At 35.4% G+C, this 18371-nt stretch overlaps 1 protein-coding gene across 2 annotated transcripts in view; it reads left to right on the top strand.

Moving 5' to 3' along the window:
• The first annotated feature begins 8218 nt into the window (after positions 1-8218).
• LOC145668103 (carnosine N-methyltransferase) overlaps positions 8219-18371 on the top strand; it is a 61067-nt gene continuing 50914 nt past the window's right edge. For both annotated transcript variants that reach the window (XM_081735631.1, XM_081735630.1), the window contains exon 1: positions 8219-8360. In XM_081735631.1, the coding sequence (XP_081591757.1) occupies positions 8287-8360 (74 nt within the window). In that variant the 5' untranslated portion in view covers positions 8219-8286. The remainder of the gene's footprint in view (positions 8361-18371) is intronic.

Here is an 18371-nt window from a genome sequence, read left to right as displayed (position 1 = left end):
TTTATTAGTATGATTAACTCTTGTCACATGGGGAAAGAGCATGTCACCCGCTTCAATGTGTATTAAACACAAGAACATGGAGGAAATGTCTGTTTAAATGAAATGTGCAAAATTCCACACAAATTAATGTGTACTATTATCGAAAAAAATAGTGCAAGGCTGGACATGTGTTCCCTGGAGCGCCTAGCGCTACAAGAACTGGGACTCACAGTTTTCTTACATTAAATTAGATTATAGGCCTACTAAGAACATTCTTTGTGGTTTTCTGCACTCTTAAACATAAATGAATATGTGTAAGACTAATTATTTCAAACATTTTCACTCAATGAACTTCACCTCGGTGTTATGGAGAGGAAGATAAGTTCCTATTTCCCTCCAATCTTTTAATACACATAGGGGTTTACTAGAAAATAGTCTTATAATCAACAAGAAGCTACACATTTATTCTGATTATTTTAAGCAAGCACGGTACGAAAACCGTGAATTTTAATAGTTTACGCTGTACTTCTTAATCCACACTTAAGTAACATTGATAAGTCTCATTTTGAGGTAAAATTTATAGTGAATTTATTGTTGATTCGATTGTTTTCAACTGAAAACTCTTAAATAACGTGTGAAGTACATTTATACATTGCTTTAAAGTCTCTGGACATTAAATGAACTATCTTACGAATAAAAACGTGTCTTACCTTCAGCTCCTTTGTATCCTTCTTCTTTCTAACATCGAAGACATTATGACTTCGATTAGTGACGTCACAAAATCAGTTCGTAGGCTTTCATTATAAGAGGGTGTTGCCACAGTCTAGTTATACAAAATAATCCTAAAACCTAGAATTATGTTGAATTCGCTAAATTAATTGTATATATACGTGCACTCGTACACCCCTTAAACACACCAGTTCACTCGTATATTACACTGCAAAACAATGGAAAAGTAGAAAGTTGTTTCATATTACTCGCTTTTTAATCAATATTCCTTACTATTAGAAAGAAGAAAATACATTTTAGGAACTGTTAATTTTTGTGCAATTGAGGAATAACTTGTGAAAAACTTTTTTTTTTTTTTTTTTTTTTTTTGCTTGCAAAATGTTCTCTCAATTAGTTTCAAAGCGGCTGACTAACATATCGAGCCTTTGAAAGAAGAAGTGAAAGTATGCTGGAATTGTTATGCTCCAATAGGTTAATTTTTGAGTTATTTTCGGTGGCAATTAAAATCCAATTCCTGTATAGCTTTCTCAATTCCATGGGAAGACAACTAATACGTACTCACGCAACAGTAAATATTATATGGCACCATTTTTTTTTCCATGAACCAGTAATACATAGAAAACTTTACATTTCCAAATGAAACTATATACCTTAATGGGTTACTTCAAAAAAGTGGGGGGGCAACTGCCCCCCCCTAATCGCCGCCTATGCTTATACATACCCATATAATCATACAAGGTAATAGGATCTCATCAAAGGGGATAACTTAGGTCAAAACCAAACACGTGGTCGTACTAATTTTCGACAATCTTTCACCCATGAAAGGGAACGAGGTGGACCATCCGAATTTATCATGATACATATTGAGGTCCTGTACTATAATACCAAATGCTTAAATCGGAGAATTTCCAAAATTTAAGGGATGGGCCAATGTACCCCTCCCAAAAATTTAAAGGGGTGCATCAATATATCCATATCTTATGAAAACGAATGGACCCCTATATACGCCCATATAACTATATAAGGTAAATAAACCTCATCAAAGGGCATAAATTAGGTCAAAATCCCCCGAAAATTGAATTTTTGGCAATTTTTTACTCATGAAAGGGAAAGAGATGGACCACCTAAATTTATAATAATCTATGTTATGGTCCTATATAATAATACTAAGTGTTTAAATTGGGCAATTTCTAAAATTTAAGGGGTGAGCCAATGTACCAATCCAAATAATTAAAGGGGTGCTTCAATGTAATCATGTCTTATGAAAGGGAATGGACCCCTGTATACGCCCATATAACTATATAAGGTAATAAGACCTCATCAAAGGGGATAAATTAGGTCAAATCCTCCGAAATTTAAATGTTTGGCAATTTTTTACCCATAAAAGGGAACGAGATGGACACCCAATACTGATAGAGGTACATACCGTGGTCCTAGGCTACCGTACAAAATTTTTAAATTTGGCAATTTCCGAAATTTAAGGGGGGTGGTTCTATGTACCCCTGCCAAAATTAAGAGGGTGAGCCAAGGTACCGCTGCCAAAATCTAGAGGGGATGGTCCTAAGTACCCCTAGGTCATTGACCTGGACGCCTGGGCGCCAGAATCCGGGGGCGGAAAAACGCGATCAAATGGGGCCTTTACTACTGTCATCGTTCGTTTAACCCCTTATAACTTCGCTCCTAATCATTCGATTCTAATTTTATTTTTTAAAGAAAGGCCTAAGTACGTTCTACACACTGTGTTATTAGCATGTTTTACGTAAATATAGCCGTTTTTTTAAAGGGGGATTTTTTATAAGAAATAATTTCATTTGACAAATAATCAGTTTTGCATTATTTATTTATACCAAATAGCTAAATTTATAAAAGGAGAATGAAATACGAATAAATTTTAATTTTCAAAATCGTTGTTATATAAAAAAAGTAAGGAAAAGAATAATACACAAAATCTAGTATTTCACCCAGTAGAAACAATTAAAATTGTTTAATTATCATTACACCTTTCCTATAATTTATTATATTATGTGATCTATATTAAAATTAATTCTGTAGATGTTCAAAAGTATTTTAGAAATATGTTTTAATTATCATGGAATAAGTACTCCAGTCATGTTTTTCTTACTATATTTATTTACTGAAAAATAAAGGATACTCTTCTTCTGGTATGAATCTATACGTTGGTCATCGGGACACTTCCAGAATCCGAAGTTGTCCTTCTTACTTCAATCTTCATAACATCAATTCTTCTTAATATTTTAATATACACTACCCTACACTATGACAGCACATTCAGAACGCATCAAGAAAAAGAAAAAAACAAGGAATGGTTAAAAGGGGGGACAAAGGAAACACGCAAACACTTCCTGATTTCCGTTCCTGTGGCATATATCCGGATGCGCATTTGTACCTTACGGGGAAGTCCTCGTAAAATTAACCTGCACGCATGAAAGCAACTTAAGCAACTTCTACCTTAAGAAGTAACTCCTGAAATATTACGTGTGTATTCCGTAATAAATAATTGCATATTTTATAATAGGATAACATGTAATCATTTCCAGGGTACTTCAGTTTTCGAGCATATTATCATTCTGTACACAATTATTTTCTTATTATCACAGATTAATAACAGTACAAAACGTTTTATTAAAGCAAGAAAAATCATATATATATAATTTAATGGACTCTTCTTTCTTAATCTACACCCGATATTCTTGTATATTAAATTCTCAAATTAATCCTTATACCTATCATTGTCTCAAAATTTAACAATGTCTTCAAAGTCGTGTTTATTATCAACAAAAATACTAACAATATCTTCCAGCCCAGATATTTGTTTATTATTATAAGCACACCTTGAACCACAGACAAAGGATATATCCTTTGTCTGTGCTTTGAACATCAGATAATTATGGAAAAGAGTAATAAAAAGATATTCATTCAACAACTGCCGCTCTGTCTCACGACACCATCATAGTTGTTTTGTATTTTCCTGCACTCATTTCTAGCGCTGATTGGCTATTGAAAGCTCTTGAATTGGATTGTTTAGAACAGGACCGAAACGAAATCTTTTGAACGAAACTATTGAATTCAAGAGAAAAATGACGTCAGTGCTGACGTCTTTCTCATCAAATTGTCTTGAATGGTCTTGGATCAACAAGCTTTCTTGGATCGTGTACAAGCAGTCACCCTTCCTCTGGCAGTGGCAGAGCAATTCTTGTGCAAGTGTATAGCGATGCTATTACTGCACGCCGTTGATTTTATGTGGTATCCAACGCGCTGCTTTTTGTGAAATCCAAGAATGTCGTACGGAATATGTAGCACTGTTTTGCGGTACACACCTACCTTCGTGGCTAACTCTCACGCAGTTCATTGTCGTTCTGCATGCAGCAGGGAGGCAAGAAGCTAAATTGTGTTCCCGTTCGTCGGAGATCGTGTAGAACGGGTGTGACCTTGAACGGCGTCCCTGCCTTCACGAAACACTTTCACCATCGTATCATGAACTCTGCATTACCACGTGCTTCCTAAAGTTCTTGTAAACACGTGTAGTGTGTCCACATGCCACTTCAATCTTGATCCACGCACGCTGTTTTTTTTTTTTTTTTTGAAACATATAGCGCTTGCACTTTCCTCCTCTACTTTACGGCACAGCTGTTTTTAATGAATAATACCCAGCCCTGAAACACACCCCTCTAAAATGAGAAGGATCGCCAGTACTTTCTATCCCACCTATATAATTGCGGTGTTTACCCGGTATGTGAGGTAATTGATGACGTACTTGAATTTAAGACGAAGCGAATTCAAATATAGAAAGCCAGAAATAATGGGTTATGAACCAATGCGCTGACCATTCACAGTACCAGTTGAATGTTAGATATCAGTTTGTAGTGGCAATTTGTTTCAAGTATTCTTCAAATTAAGCTTCTTAAAACGGACAAAAAAGGTAGCTGCTTCTTAGTAGCTATATATTTCTTAATTTAACTTAACCTGTATGGTTTGTCACTTCTAAAGAAAGTATCATGGAGGCCACGGTAGCTCAGTGGTAGAATTCTTACCTCTGATGCTAGGAGTTACCCGATGGTTCATTTTCAGACAATCTAAGTTTGCAGTGGAAAACATCGTGTCTGTGGAAAGTATTTCAAACCACTCTTTGCAAAGTTTTGCAGGCTGCAATGCAACACAAAAGCTGGAACAAACAATGGCAGAGTACTATATCGATCGTTGCAAACTAAATCCGTATTTTGCGTTGCGTTTACGCGAATCTGTACAAAATATAATAATGTAGGTTCTCTCGAGTTGACGGGTGAACTACGATACAAATAGTCTACAATGGAAAAATGAGTCTGCACGTACAGTGTTTCTTTCACAAAAAAATGTTCCGTAGGCACACTTAGTATTCGGAGAGGCATATATTATTTTCAAACGGTACTATTCTATTTATTATAATATTATAGACGTATTGGGCCTTATACAATGTCGTTCTGACGCGTGATTAGTGACATATTAAAGAGTTCCACTAACATATATTTCCTACAGTAGTCATGCTTTCAGTATGACGCTAATCATACGTCAAAACGACACTGCAAAAGGCGTATTATGTTGATGTTATCCGGGGGAGGGCACACTCAGAGTTCCGAGGGCAATATCCCCCAAAAATATGTCTGGAAGAAATACTGTGTACATAGTTATTAATTTATGCCGCCTTATGCAGAGTCATTTTGACGTATGATTAGCGCAATGCTAAAGACCTGACTAATGCAGCAAACATATGTTAGTCGAACTCTTTAGTATGGCACTAATAACCCTTCAAAACGTCTCTGCATAAGGCCCATGGTTATTAGTATTATGCCGGTTTATGCAGAGTCGTTTTGACGTATGATTAGAGTCATACTAAAGGACTGACTACTGCAGGAAACATACGTTAGTCGAGCTCCTTAGTAGGGCTCTAATCATGCGTCAAAACGACTCTGCATAAGGCCCATGATTTCTTATTAGGCTAACTCTTCTGTGAGCAATGATCGATTACAGCAATATATTACCCACGTCACACTGCTGATAGCAAGATATATTGTCCAATTATGGTAGTTGCCCGAGTGTTCTGTTTTCTAATTTTCTAAATCTGATCTCTTAATGTTAATTACCGGTGTATACCCGAGTACATATTGCATTTCAAATATTGATGGAAAATATTCAAGCTTTGTGGAAATCCCAATTTTACCTTTTGTTCTAATACTGCTTGTAGACGATCCAAGAAAGCTTGAACAAGAGTCTTGTTCAAGACTATTCAAGACTATTTGATGAAAAAGACGTCAGCACTGACGTCATTTTTGTCTTGAATTCAATAGTTTCGTTCAAGTAATTTCGTTGCGGTCCTGTTCTAAACAATCCAATTCAAGAACGTTCAATAGCCAATCAGCGCTCGAGTTGAGTGCAGGAAAAAACGAAAGAACTATAATGGCGTCGTGACAAAACCATTTGTCTTTTCATTACTCTCTTCCATATCTGATGTTCAAAGTGTGCTTATAATAATAAACGGAGTCTAATATCTGCGCTGGAAGATATTGTTAGTATTTTTGTTGATAATATACATGATTTATGTAGTTACAGTGCTTGCATGCCCATAACAATTGTTAAATTTTGTGGCAATGGTATAAGTATTAATTTGAGAATTTAATATACAAGAATGTCGGGTGTAAATTAAGAAAGAAGAGTCCATCAAATAAAAAACATATATCTGACTTTTCTTGCTTTAGTCAGACGTTTAATACTGTTATTAATCTGGGATAATTAAAAAAAAATAATTACGTACAGATTGTTTATATGCTCGGAAACTGAAGTACAGTGGAAATGATTACATGTTATCCTATTATAAGATTGCAGTTATTTTATTGCGGAATTCACACGTAGCATTTCAGAAGTTGTTTCTTAAGATAGGATTTGATTTCATGCGTGCAGGTTAATTTTACGGGGACTTTCCCGTGAGGTACAAATGCGCATCCAGACATATGCTACATATACGAAAGGGAAAAAAAAACAAAACACACACACACTAAAATCGAGAATGCTATTTAACAGAACCAGCGCAGGAACACAGAAAGGGGCCCCGCGGGAGTACGACCGTAGGGAGCAGGCACGTCATTGACGGAGGTTATGTATACTACAGGAAACATAAGAATAAGAATTGTGCAACAAACCCTTCACATCCTATTAACTCATTTGAACTTAACTATAGCCATTGTAATGATTTAATACTGGTAACATTAAACTTCTAAACATAAAATACTTGTTTCCTATATTATACAGACATGTTCCGACAGTGGAAATTATGGTATTATCTCAAACAGTCCTCTTTCATTCGCACTCACACATTTTAACAGTAAAATTACTATTTGTTTGACGGGCTAATTTGCGTCTAAATTGATCTCAACGCATATCTTGCGTTATATTACGATCCGCCCAAATTTTGCCTTGATTCATATGAAATGACATTCATGGATTATTATTATTATTATTATTATTATTATTATTATTATTATTAGACCTATTATTATTATTCCCATGAAATAAATGTTCATTTTAGTTTAAACACAAAATGGAGTCCCATTCCGGATTCTCTTTGCTGTTTTGGTTTCTTGTTGGTAATTTCGAACATGCTGCCATCTGGTGAAACCTGTCAAAAGGCGCAAAATAAATAGTTGATCTGTGACAGTGTTGCCAATTTGGGGGAAAAGTAGCTAAATCTGGGGGATTCGCCTTCCAGGATAGCGACAAAAAATAATTTTTCCGATTAGCGACTTTTTTGGTGATTTTAGAATGACGATTTGGCGACTTACCTACAAATCTAGCAACTTTTGTGCTGCGAACAACTTGTCCTAAAATAAGCACTATTAGCTCGAATCAGTTCAGATATGTTTATTCCTTTTGCTTATTTGAATCAGTGCAGGTGTTGACGAGCTGGGAAAGTGCATAACATTTATCTCTATATTCCCATTTTGATTGCTGTTATCTTTAACCTACTCATGGGGACCAATCCCAGAGTTTAATGTCCTTTAGTTTACAGAGCTTTCTTTAGAGGCACAAATAATACATTGCCGATAGCAAACAGATTATATGTAGAAGCGAGGGTAGAAGTGAAGTGTGTAAGATTTTTTCCTAGACCTTTAATTTTGTTCGTTTTTCTAAACTCATTTTTGATTTCGCTGAAGGAAAATTGATCATAAAGTTAAAAATGTATAAAAGTGAAATAATTATTAGTTATACATATCTTTCATATATGTTCTTGTAGCGTAGATAGTACTATGGTTTGAATTGATCACATATCTTATATATATATATATATATATATATATATATATATATATATATATATATATATATATATATATATATATATATATATATATTAAAGAGGCAAAATTCCACGAAAATTTTTTTAGCGACTTTTCACCCAAAATTGGAGTCATTTCATCTCCTATTTAGCGACTTTTTGTATTAACTTGTTGGCAACACTGATCTGTGAGTTGATGGCGGAGTTGTAGTAGTCGGAGCAGTTTGAGTAGAATTGAAATATTTTTTTGGAAAATGGGTAATCCAACTGACGATGAAGAAGAGAGACAGCATTTTTTTAGAATTGTTAGAGCGTTCAAATACTACAGGTATTCACTAGAACTTTCCGTATTGTACGCAGAAAATTATCTGACTAGGTTTAATATGTATTACAGAAAATGATGAAACAAAGCGAAAAATCAACAGTAATATTCATTTTCCTAGTGAACAAATCTGTTAATAACTTATAAGGATAAAATTATGTACTCTAGAAAACTTTCCCAATGTAATATCATACTTGTAATTCTGGAACCTTTTAATAAGCTATTATATGATTAAAGTAGCCTTGATGTAAGTTAATTTGAAGTTTTATGACTAAACGATAACAGCACACTCCGCTCCGCTTTATAAACCCTTCCGTTTACTTTAGGTCGGGTAAGATATTGAATTACAGTGAAAATAAACTTAAAAAGAAATTATCTGGTTATAAATATGATTTACCGTAGATGACTAAAACAAACAAGACATAGCACAAACTCAGCGGAATTATTACGTAATCCACCATATACATGTGTAAATTTAACGTCCTACTTTCATTCTCCGAGGCTAAACGGGATATCTCCGAGAAAACCTGTGCACACACTGTTTGTCCATCCACCATAATTGAAGTACTGCCCTCAACTACATACCGTAACGAGACCTGTAAACTTTGATGTAAATTCCCTTAGCCTCCGCCAGTTTATGAAACAAAGGCTAATTTGTGCTTTTTGTGACATATACACGTGGGTATACGTTCCGTTTCGGGTTGGGGGATGGTAAATTACGCTAATTTCAGGTTACCTTCGGGTTAAGTTGCGTTTAACCAATACTTAACATTATTATTGATACACCCTTACCTACGTTGCCGGTAATCACCAATAGTCGCTACAGCCTTTCGCATATTAGCATAGTAATAGTATACATGAGAACCCCCTGATCTGCGTTTCTTCTTTCATTTCCATACAGTGTATTTTTATTCCATTGATCTCATAAGTTACACAGGAATCAGTTACCTTTATGTCAGGGTTTATCGCCAAACCACCAAAGCATATTGTTAATACTACCAAAGTCGCACGTACCATCAGTGTACTCGCGTATCAGGTTGAGAAACCAACTCAGGAGAGCTCCATTACAGGGTGCAGATTCACTTTAGTTAGGCTTACCCAAGCTTTACCATATAGTATACATGAAGTGAAGCTGCATCAGTTCCCGAAGGAGCAGGACGCTCATACTTTTAGGGATTATTCATTGAGTATGTACGAACTTACAAAGGGGGTAACAAAGCGACTTTTATTTACTTATCGACTGATACGAAAATAAAAAAGAACGTAGCTGTACTAGTGCCCTTGTACTTTATCTACGACTATTTGTATGTGTGTGTGTGTGGGGGGGGGGGGATTTAACGCTTATCGCATGTCTTGTGCACATGGATACTACTTACTATTGCACTACGTAGGAAAATTTATGGTATTTCTTGTAGAAGTGGTAATAGAATACAGAAGAAACGCAGATCAGGGGGTTCTCATGTATACTATTACCCTTATTTAATCGAGACTCGGCAGGGTCTGCCCGGAAATGCGTCCGTAGGTGGCAGAGACGTTCGAAGACGATGGGTATACGCAAGCTAAGTGGAGAAACACTTCATATGGCATCTCCTATTTAGGATGTCTTTTGTTCATACTTTTTTAGTAACATGGTATTTTACTGTTGTAGTCCTCTGTAGTTTCATTTGCTGTATTGTACTGTTAAAGCTGAAAGAAATATATGCCATTGCCCTGTATTTGGACATAATTGTATACGCAGCTTTCCGACGTTACAGTTTGTATAGCTACCTTCCATTTAACGTAAGTTTCAGACTTTTGCTCGTTCTCACCAGAGATATTAAAGTGTAAACATTGGCAAATTTCCGTTTGTTACTATATTTGATGCTTTATAAAATCATCACTATTCGTTTGTACGATGTCCTATTTCGTCTAACTGCACCTGCTTGCTTATGACTTTTTGACATTAATTGAGGCATATGAAGTTTTAATACTGCATTAAAAGTCACTTCATAACCTTTCCACTGGTGTTTGAATCATATCTGAACCCCTTTTCATTTCTGAGATATTGTATTTGACGTTAATTTCGATTTTGTTAAGATGTGCCACACGCCGTGTTGTAAAAATGGTCGCCATGGGCACAGGAATAAAATTCAATATTTGTAATCGTACCGTTGTGCTTAAGAAACATGTACCAATATACATGCAAGTTATTAGAATTTTCAAAAGGGATCACCGTGGAGTGACTCTGGGCTAAGTCCGTTAAGGACCGCCGCGATTACTTCTGACATGTTAAGCCGAACAGAATCTAAAGTAACCGGTGCGGTCCTATCTTATGAACACGCATATTTTTAAAATTTACGAATAAAATGTGTTTTGTTATTTCAGGACACTATTGTGTATGTATAAAAATATATCGGGTTCTTACATGTAACATCCAGAGAGTGATTCCATTTCAAATCGTCTATGGTGGTCCACACGACTGTGTCAGATTCAGTTTATTTTTTAAAATGAGAAACTACATATAAAATTATTAGACCCGTATTTTTTCTTTTTGCTGAAAAAAAAAATTCCTTGTATATACAGTCTTCTAAAGTGGCTGCGCTCCTCTCGGATTCCTTGAAAAACATGTCAAAAGTTTTATTGTAGAGAAACGAATGTACTTAGTAACATAATCGCAATAGTAGGAAGAGTATAAAGTAGTGTGTTTCAGTAGAAGGAAAAAAATTCGTCTATTGGTCCAATAGGAATCGGGTAATTCACTCGCAATGTTGCCAACTTCGAACATTTTTATTTCTGTCCTTATGAGCCATATCAGCTGTCTGCTTCGAGCATCGAAATGCACTCGATAAGGTCTCTCAAAAATATGATTATTACATCCTACGTTATAGTATGATGAAAAACTGTAAATTTCGTTAAGTTTTCTCAAAAACCCCAGCATTTAAATTTTTTTTTTTTTTTTTTTTTTTTTTTTTTTTTTTTTTTTTTTTTTTTACAAGTATTGGAGAAGTACCTAAGGATTTAATATCCTTAACCGTTCATGCGGCTGCAGCCCCTAACATTCGCAATTAATTACTGAAATTTCGATTTTTGTACTTGGAATGTAAATATTTCCTATGGGCATTTAGGTCCTATATACAAAGCGATTTGAAAGGCAGTACGAAAATTTTGAGAGTTGAATCCTGACATCAAATCAAGTAGAAAAGTTCCTATAAACATGAGTCGAATTCCGCTTCGTTTTCGAGTTAGAGGGTTTCCAACTTGGGACCCAAAATTGGCTCGCAACAATGGAAAATAAAACATATTTCGCGCTAAATCAGAAATTGTACGTTAAAGTTACGATGAAATTCAGAAAGTTGATTTGTATCAAAATGATGATTTTTACATGCTTAAGGGCGATGTAGTTCGGGTGGCAGTGTTGCCAACTTGGTAGAACTTTTGTTTCCAAATGACATTGCGTGGTTTTTATTTGATATTTGTTATTCATTAATGGTTGTAAACATCACATGAAGCACAATTTTCCCCACATCATCATAGTTTTTGAAAACTTACACGTATTTCATTAAAACGTTTTTATCTCGTGGGTTATTGATACTTTGCAACATTGAATGTGAATTTCACTTGGTTTACCATCATTAGTAAAACGAAAATGTCGAATAAAAACTATGTCTGTAAGTTGTCACAATAATAATAGTAAAATTTCTTTTTTAAATTATTGCAGAACCTCTTCCAACTCTATGCATCAAGTTCGAACTTGCTCAAGAAGCCAAGTGATATCTGCTCGGCTAGTTGTAACGTGTTCAGGAAGTTCTGCTGCAACCACGAAGCAGTTTGTTTGTGATTCGGTGTCGTGTACATCGTCCTAGTGTTCTCTGGAAGCATGAAAATTGTTTTCACTGGTAACATGACAGTGTAGTGCACGAATTACACTGTTTGTGTGAATAATAGTGGAGAAGTCCTATTATATTAAGGACCGTATTAAATGTGTTGATTATGCTAAAAGGTATAAGAGAATTGTGTACAGAAGGAATTCTCGACAAAAATTTTATCTTGCGGTAAAATATATGGATTGCGTACAGCGTGTCTGCCCAAACGTAGTATTAGGGGAGGATTATTTGTGTAAAGACTGTGAAGAACGTGAATATGTGTGTGATATTGATGACCACGGATGAAAGTGTAAAGATGAAATTATGCACTAGCAAGATGAAGAATTCTTTTCTCTGAATGTAGATTTGGAAACTTAACCAGACAGTTAACGTACTAAACATGAATATGTCGCCATTAAAAAGGCCGTCATCTGTGAAACCTAGACTTCGGCGAAGAATTCATATCTCAAAATTTTTCATATTACCTTTCAAATCGCCTTGTGTACAGGACACAATCATCCTCCCCTAATAATACGTTTGGACAGACATGCTGTACGCAATCCATATATTTTACAGCATAATTAAATTTTTTTTCGGGAATTCTTTCTGTACACATACCTCTTATGCCTATTAACATTATCAACACATCTAATACGGTCCTTACTGAGGACTTCTTCATTGTTATTCACACAAACACTGCAATTAGTGCACTACGATGTCATGTTACCAGTGATAACAATTTTCATGCTTCCAGAGAAGACTAGGACGATGTTCACGACTGCGAATGACGTAACAAACTGTTTCGTGGTTGGAGAAGAACGTTCTTGAGCAAATTCGAACTTGATGCTTAGAGTTACGAGAGGTTCTGCAATAATAAAAAAAAAGAAATTTTCTTCTGCTATTATTATTATTATTATTATTATTATTATTATTATTATTATTATTATATATTATTATTATTATTATTATTATTATTATTATTATTATTATTATTATTATTATTATTATTACAACTTACGCAGACGTAATTTTTATTCGAAATTTTGGTTTTACTAATGATGATAAACATCAAGTGAAATTCACACTCAATGTTGCAAACTATCAATAACCTTAGTGTCATAACGAGATAAAACCTTAGTGTCATTTGGAAACAAAAATTCTACTACCAAGTTGATAACACTGCCAACCGAATTGCACCGCTCTTACGCACGTAAAAATCATCATATTGATACAAATCAACTTTCTGAATTTCATCATAACTTTAACGTATATGAGGGTGGGTCAATTAAGTCTTCGGCCTGATGCCCTTAGAAATAAGATCCAGCCTCGGAAATTTAATATGTTGTGTTGTAATCTTTAGTAGGCTTACACGTAAAATCTCAAGTATCTTAACTCACTTTCCTTTCTAATTACAAGTGTGTGAGTGAACCGTTTTGTGCCATTTGCTGAAAATGGAGCCTTGGAGTACCGTGCAGTGATAAAGTTACTACTGAAAAAACAACTTAACACAAAGCAAATCCATGAAGAATTGGCGAGTACGTTCCATGATTCTCCTCCATCATATTAAACTGTAAACAGATGGTGTCACTAATTCAAACTTGGCAGAGACTCATGTATGGACGCGCCACGTACTGGTCGCCCATGCCCAGTGACGAATGAAGAAAACGTAAACAAGATAAATGATATTGTTATGGCTGATCGAAGAGTGACTATACGCCAAATCGTAGAGGACACTAAGATATCATATGATACAGTGCAGCCAATATTGGTCGATGTTCTACACATGAAAAAAAATACCTTCTCGATGGGTGCCAAGAATGTTGTTCATAGATCAGAAAGAGGCAGCCAGTGGTTTGTTCCCAAGAACTTTTGGCCAGATAAAGCGTAATCTGGAAAAGTTTTACAAGCAATTTGTAACCATGGATAAGATTTGGGTGCATCATTTCGATCCGGAGACGAAACGGCAATCTGTGGAGTGGAAACCCATGGTTCCCCATGCACCCGTAAATTCAGCGTCGTACCCAGCGCCGGGAAGATAATGGCATCAGTATTCTGGGATGCTGAAGGAATTTTATTCATTGACTATTTGGCACATGGACAGATCATCACAGATGACTATTACGTCAACTTAATCCGAAGTTTGCGTGAAACCATCAAGCAGAAACGAAGAGGAAAGTTGTCAGGCAAAGTGCTCTTCCATCAGGACAATGCTGCGGTCCACAAGTCAACAGTTGCAATGGTAGCCATTCATGATGCTGGCTTCAAATTGATCGAGCACCCACCCTATTCACCAGACCTGGCCCAAATGATTTTTTTTACTTATTTCTGAATTTGAAGGAGCAACTACGGGGAAAGAGATTTGACAGTGCTAACGATGTTATATGTGCGGTAGAGGAGTATTTTGACAACCTCGACGAAAGTTTCTTTTTGAAGGGTATGCAAATATTGGAACATCGATTGGCCAAGCGTATTGAGGTCCAGGAAGACTACATTGAGGGAAAAAAAAAAGTGAAGATCTTATATTTTTTCTTTCTACTCTAGGCCGAAAACTTATTATTGATCCTCCCTCGTAGTTTCTGATTTAACGCGAAAATATATATTTTATTTTCCATTGTAGGGAGCCGATTTTGGGCTCCGAGTTGGAAAGCCTGTAACTCGAAAACGAAGCGGAATTCGACTTATGTTTATAGGAACTTTCCTACTTGATTTGATGTTAGGATTCAACTTTCAAAATTTTCATACTGCCTTTCAAATCGCCTTGTGTACAGGACCTAAATGCCCATAGGAAATATTTACATTCCAAATACAAAAATCGAAATTTCAGTAATTAATTGCGAACGTTAGGGGCTGCAGCCTCATGAACGGTTAAGGATATTAAACACTTAGGTACTTCTCCAATAGTTGTTAAAAAAAAAAAAATCAGATTTTTAAATGATGGGGTTTTTGAGAAAATGGCAGCCAAACATGGCGTCTTAATGAAATTTTCAATTTTTCTTCATACTATAGCGTAGGATGTAATAATCACAAACATAAGTCCTTTACATTTTTGAGGGACCTTATCGAGTAGATTTCGATGCTAGAAGCTGACATTTTATAAGGTTCATGAGGACAGAAATAAAAATGTTTGAAGTTGGCAACATTGCGAGTGAATTACACGATTCCTATTTGACCAACAGACGAATTTTTCCCTTCCACCGAAACACACTACTTTATATTCTTCCTATTATTGCGATTATGTTACTAAATACATTTGTTTCTCTACAATGAAACTTTTAATTTGATATGTTTTTCAGTTTTACGAGCAATCCGAGAGGAGGGCAGCCATTCCAGAAGGCTGTACATCGAAGGAATTTTTTTTTTTTTTTTTGGTAACAAAAAGAAAAAAATACGGATCTAATAATATTGTATGTAGATCCCATATAAAGCAAATGAATGAAATCTGAGACTGATGGGGACCAATTTTCTTTTGCCTGGACAATTTGGAATGGAATCGGCCCATAATAAGGTAGAAACGAAATTCAAAGTGTATGCTCTTTGCCACGTAGTGCTCCATAAGGAAGCCATGATCAAATCCTGGATATAAATATCAGAAAAGTGGAATTCCGTGGCTATAAATGTTATCTGTACATCTTCATGTTCACTTGAATTCGGTATTCTGTAACATCGGAATGTACGTGTGGTAAACGGTACAAATCAGTCTTGTCCTAATGTGAGATACGGATTTGATTCTGAAAACTTTCGCTCTTGGATAGGTGCATTAGTTTGTACAGCTTCCGTGAACACTTGATTCATGTGATATTTTTTTTCACGAAAGTCATAACAAATCTTGAATGTTCATAATCTGGTTTGTGTATGCTCTTTGAAGACTATTTTTTGACGTTTCTTGTTTGGTTGTGCCCCGTACACCGTCGCACAGGCCTTTGTCGTGAGCAGACGCAAAACAAAACAAAACAAAAAAAAAAAAAAAAAAAAGAAAAGAAAAAAAAGAAAAGATAAGAAAAAACCCGAAGTCACTTTCGTGATGACAGATTTTTAGTAGATTCTTTTAGTTCTCGTACTGGATACCTGCCACTTCACTGAAACAAATCATTTTTTTACCGATGGCGAAATCTTCTTCAGATAATTTATCATTTGCATCTGAAATGTATACACAGCAATAGTATCGTGTTGTAAATAATATACAAAAGGATTTAAGTCGCTTGAAAATTTACCCAATAATAACTTTGTATCCCATCTTGAATTACGAGCATGTAATTTTTTTTAGAACTACCCAATACGTGCAATAAGTATCATCGAGGTTGGCTTTATATTCTTTTAAATACGCAGACCAAGCTTTTGATATATAGTGATGCTGTTTGAGTATTAGTATGTAGATATCAGTCAATAAAATTAAAACTGAAAGTCCAGTCCAAGCAAATGTTGGAAGCTACGTAGGTAGTTGATAAATTTTGCCAATTTCTATCAATATATTTAAACAACCCTGGCTTCTTTATAAAACAACATTCAGGCAAGTAGAAATATACATTTGGTTTCATTTCGTATGTTTAGGCTAAACATGCTTATGTAATATCAAGGTTATCAAAAAAGACTTTCGCTTAAAGTAACATCTGAACCGCTACTTTGTTTACACTTGAAAGAAGGATTGTGGTTCGGCCGAGAATTGAACATAGGAGCCTTGATTAAAAGGAGATAAAACTAATGCAGATGGTTTGATATGTGGAAACGTCACCATGCAGTTCTCACGATTTAAAGCTGTTTTTTTAACCAACCAACTGTGCTTTCAGTAAATTCACTAAAACTCAAAACTATGTTTATTAAGCTGGACCTGTCTGTAGTCACCCACTGTTTAACATTGAGGGTTTAATCCATTTCAGTATTAAGATGATATCAATAATTTCTACCCCAGAGCAGCTAGAACACATCTATTATACACTTGTACCTACGTAGATCACATGTTGTCGGTTCTAACAAGCCTTGGAAGTCAACATTTAGTTCTTCTAACTTAAGCTTGACATTGTGATGGTAAACACACACACAGAAACTGTGTGGATATCCACAGACCCAGCAAGGACACACCATTTATGTCTCAAGGCACTGGAGAAGAAACTTATTTGTATTGTTGAGCACATAGTCTTGAAATGAATGTACAGTTCTTTTAAGTTATACAAAGTTCAGTCGTTTATGTCTGCTTTCCTTCACTCCATTCACTTTCGCTGTTTTTTTGAAAGCAAAAATTTATGCTATTCTCATCGAACTGGTAGAAATCTTGAGCGGCTTTTTTAATTTCCGTATTTAACTGCTTTTGTCCTTTCTTCTTAAAAACTGGAAGAACACTGTATCTTAGTTAGCTTCCTACCGAATCACACAAGATATTTCGAAATCTGCAGTTCCTCGCCGGCAAGCTTTCCAGCATTAAACTAATAATTTTAACTTCATTGGTAGCACGCGGATGTTTAATCTTCAGTTTTTCAGTAAGGGCATCATATTTTTTGTACAAAGGATTAGCACAGTTCTGTTTTCCATCATGATTTCATTTTCTGAATATGACTACTACAATTTTCTTTGCAGTGTGTTTGTTATTCTCTTACACTTTTTACGTAATGCACCCTGTTATTTTACAGCACTGAGTCTTTTTCTTTTTAATACTTCTGACATACTTACTATAGAACACACCTCATCTACTACTTATAGGTTAGGTTGTGCAGGTACATACCCTTGGTCACTTCCTGTTCCATATTTACATCAGAACCAACAAATTAGGCTTTGTAGCAGGTTGAACAAGTGACGTGCTAAGAATAAGTTCCACCAGTTGGTTTTTCTTACTTTTAAGATGATCACGCGTTATTTCCACACAACTTTTTTTTTTTTTTTTCAATTCTTCCGATCTTTGTCGTATTGAAAAGGATCGCCGACACTTTTGTCCAAAATGACGATATTTGGCAAGAAACTTCTTTTCGTGATACGTACAAAGTTTTTTCCTATTCTTAATTGTAAAAGCTGTTGACCAGCCTTTCTTAATTCACTCATTAGAGTTAAACGTCTGCTCACTTTCCCATAAGTTTTCTTATGACAGTCCTCTTGAATACACTGTCCAACACAGCACAACTCTGAACTGACGTCTTGCTGCGAGCTGGTTTCAGCGTTAGCGAGCTGGTTCAAACTTGCCTGATAGTGT

Source organism: Thermobia domestica, chromosome 13 (assembly GCF_964235325.1).
Source record: "Thermobia domestica chromosome 13, izTheDome1.hap1.1, whole genome shotgun sequence".
Taxonomy (NCBI): Eukaryota; Metazoa; Arthropoda; class Insecta; order Zygentoma; family Lepismatidae; genus Thermobia; species Thermobia domestica.
Note: the sequence above shows the minus strand (reverse complement) of the source record. Positions and strands in the feature narration are given on the sequence as shown.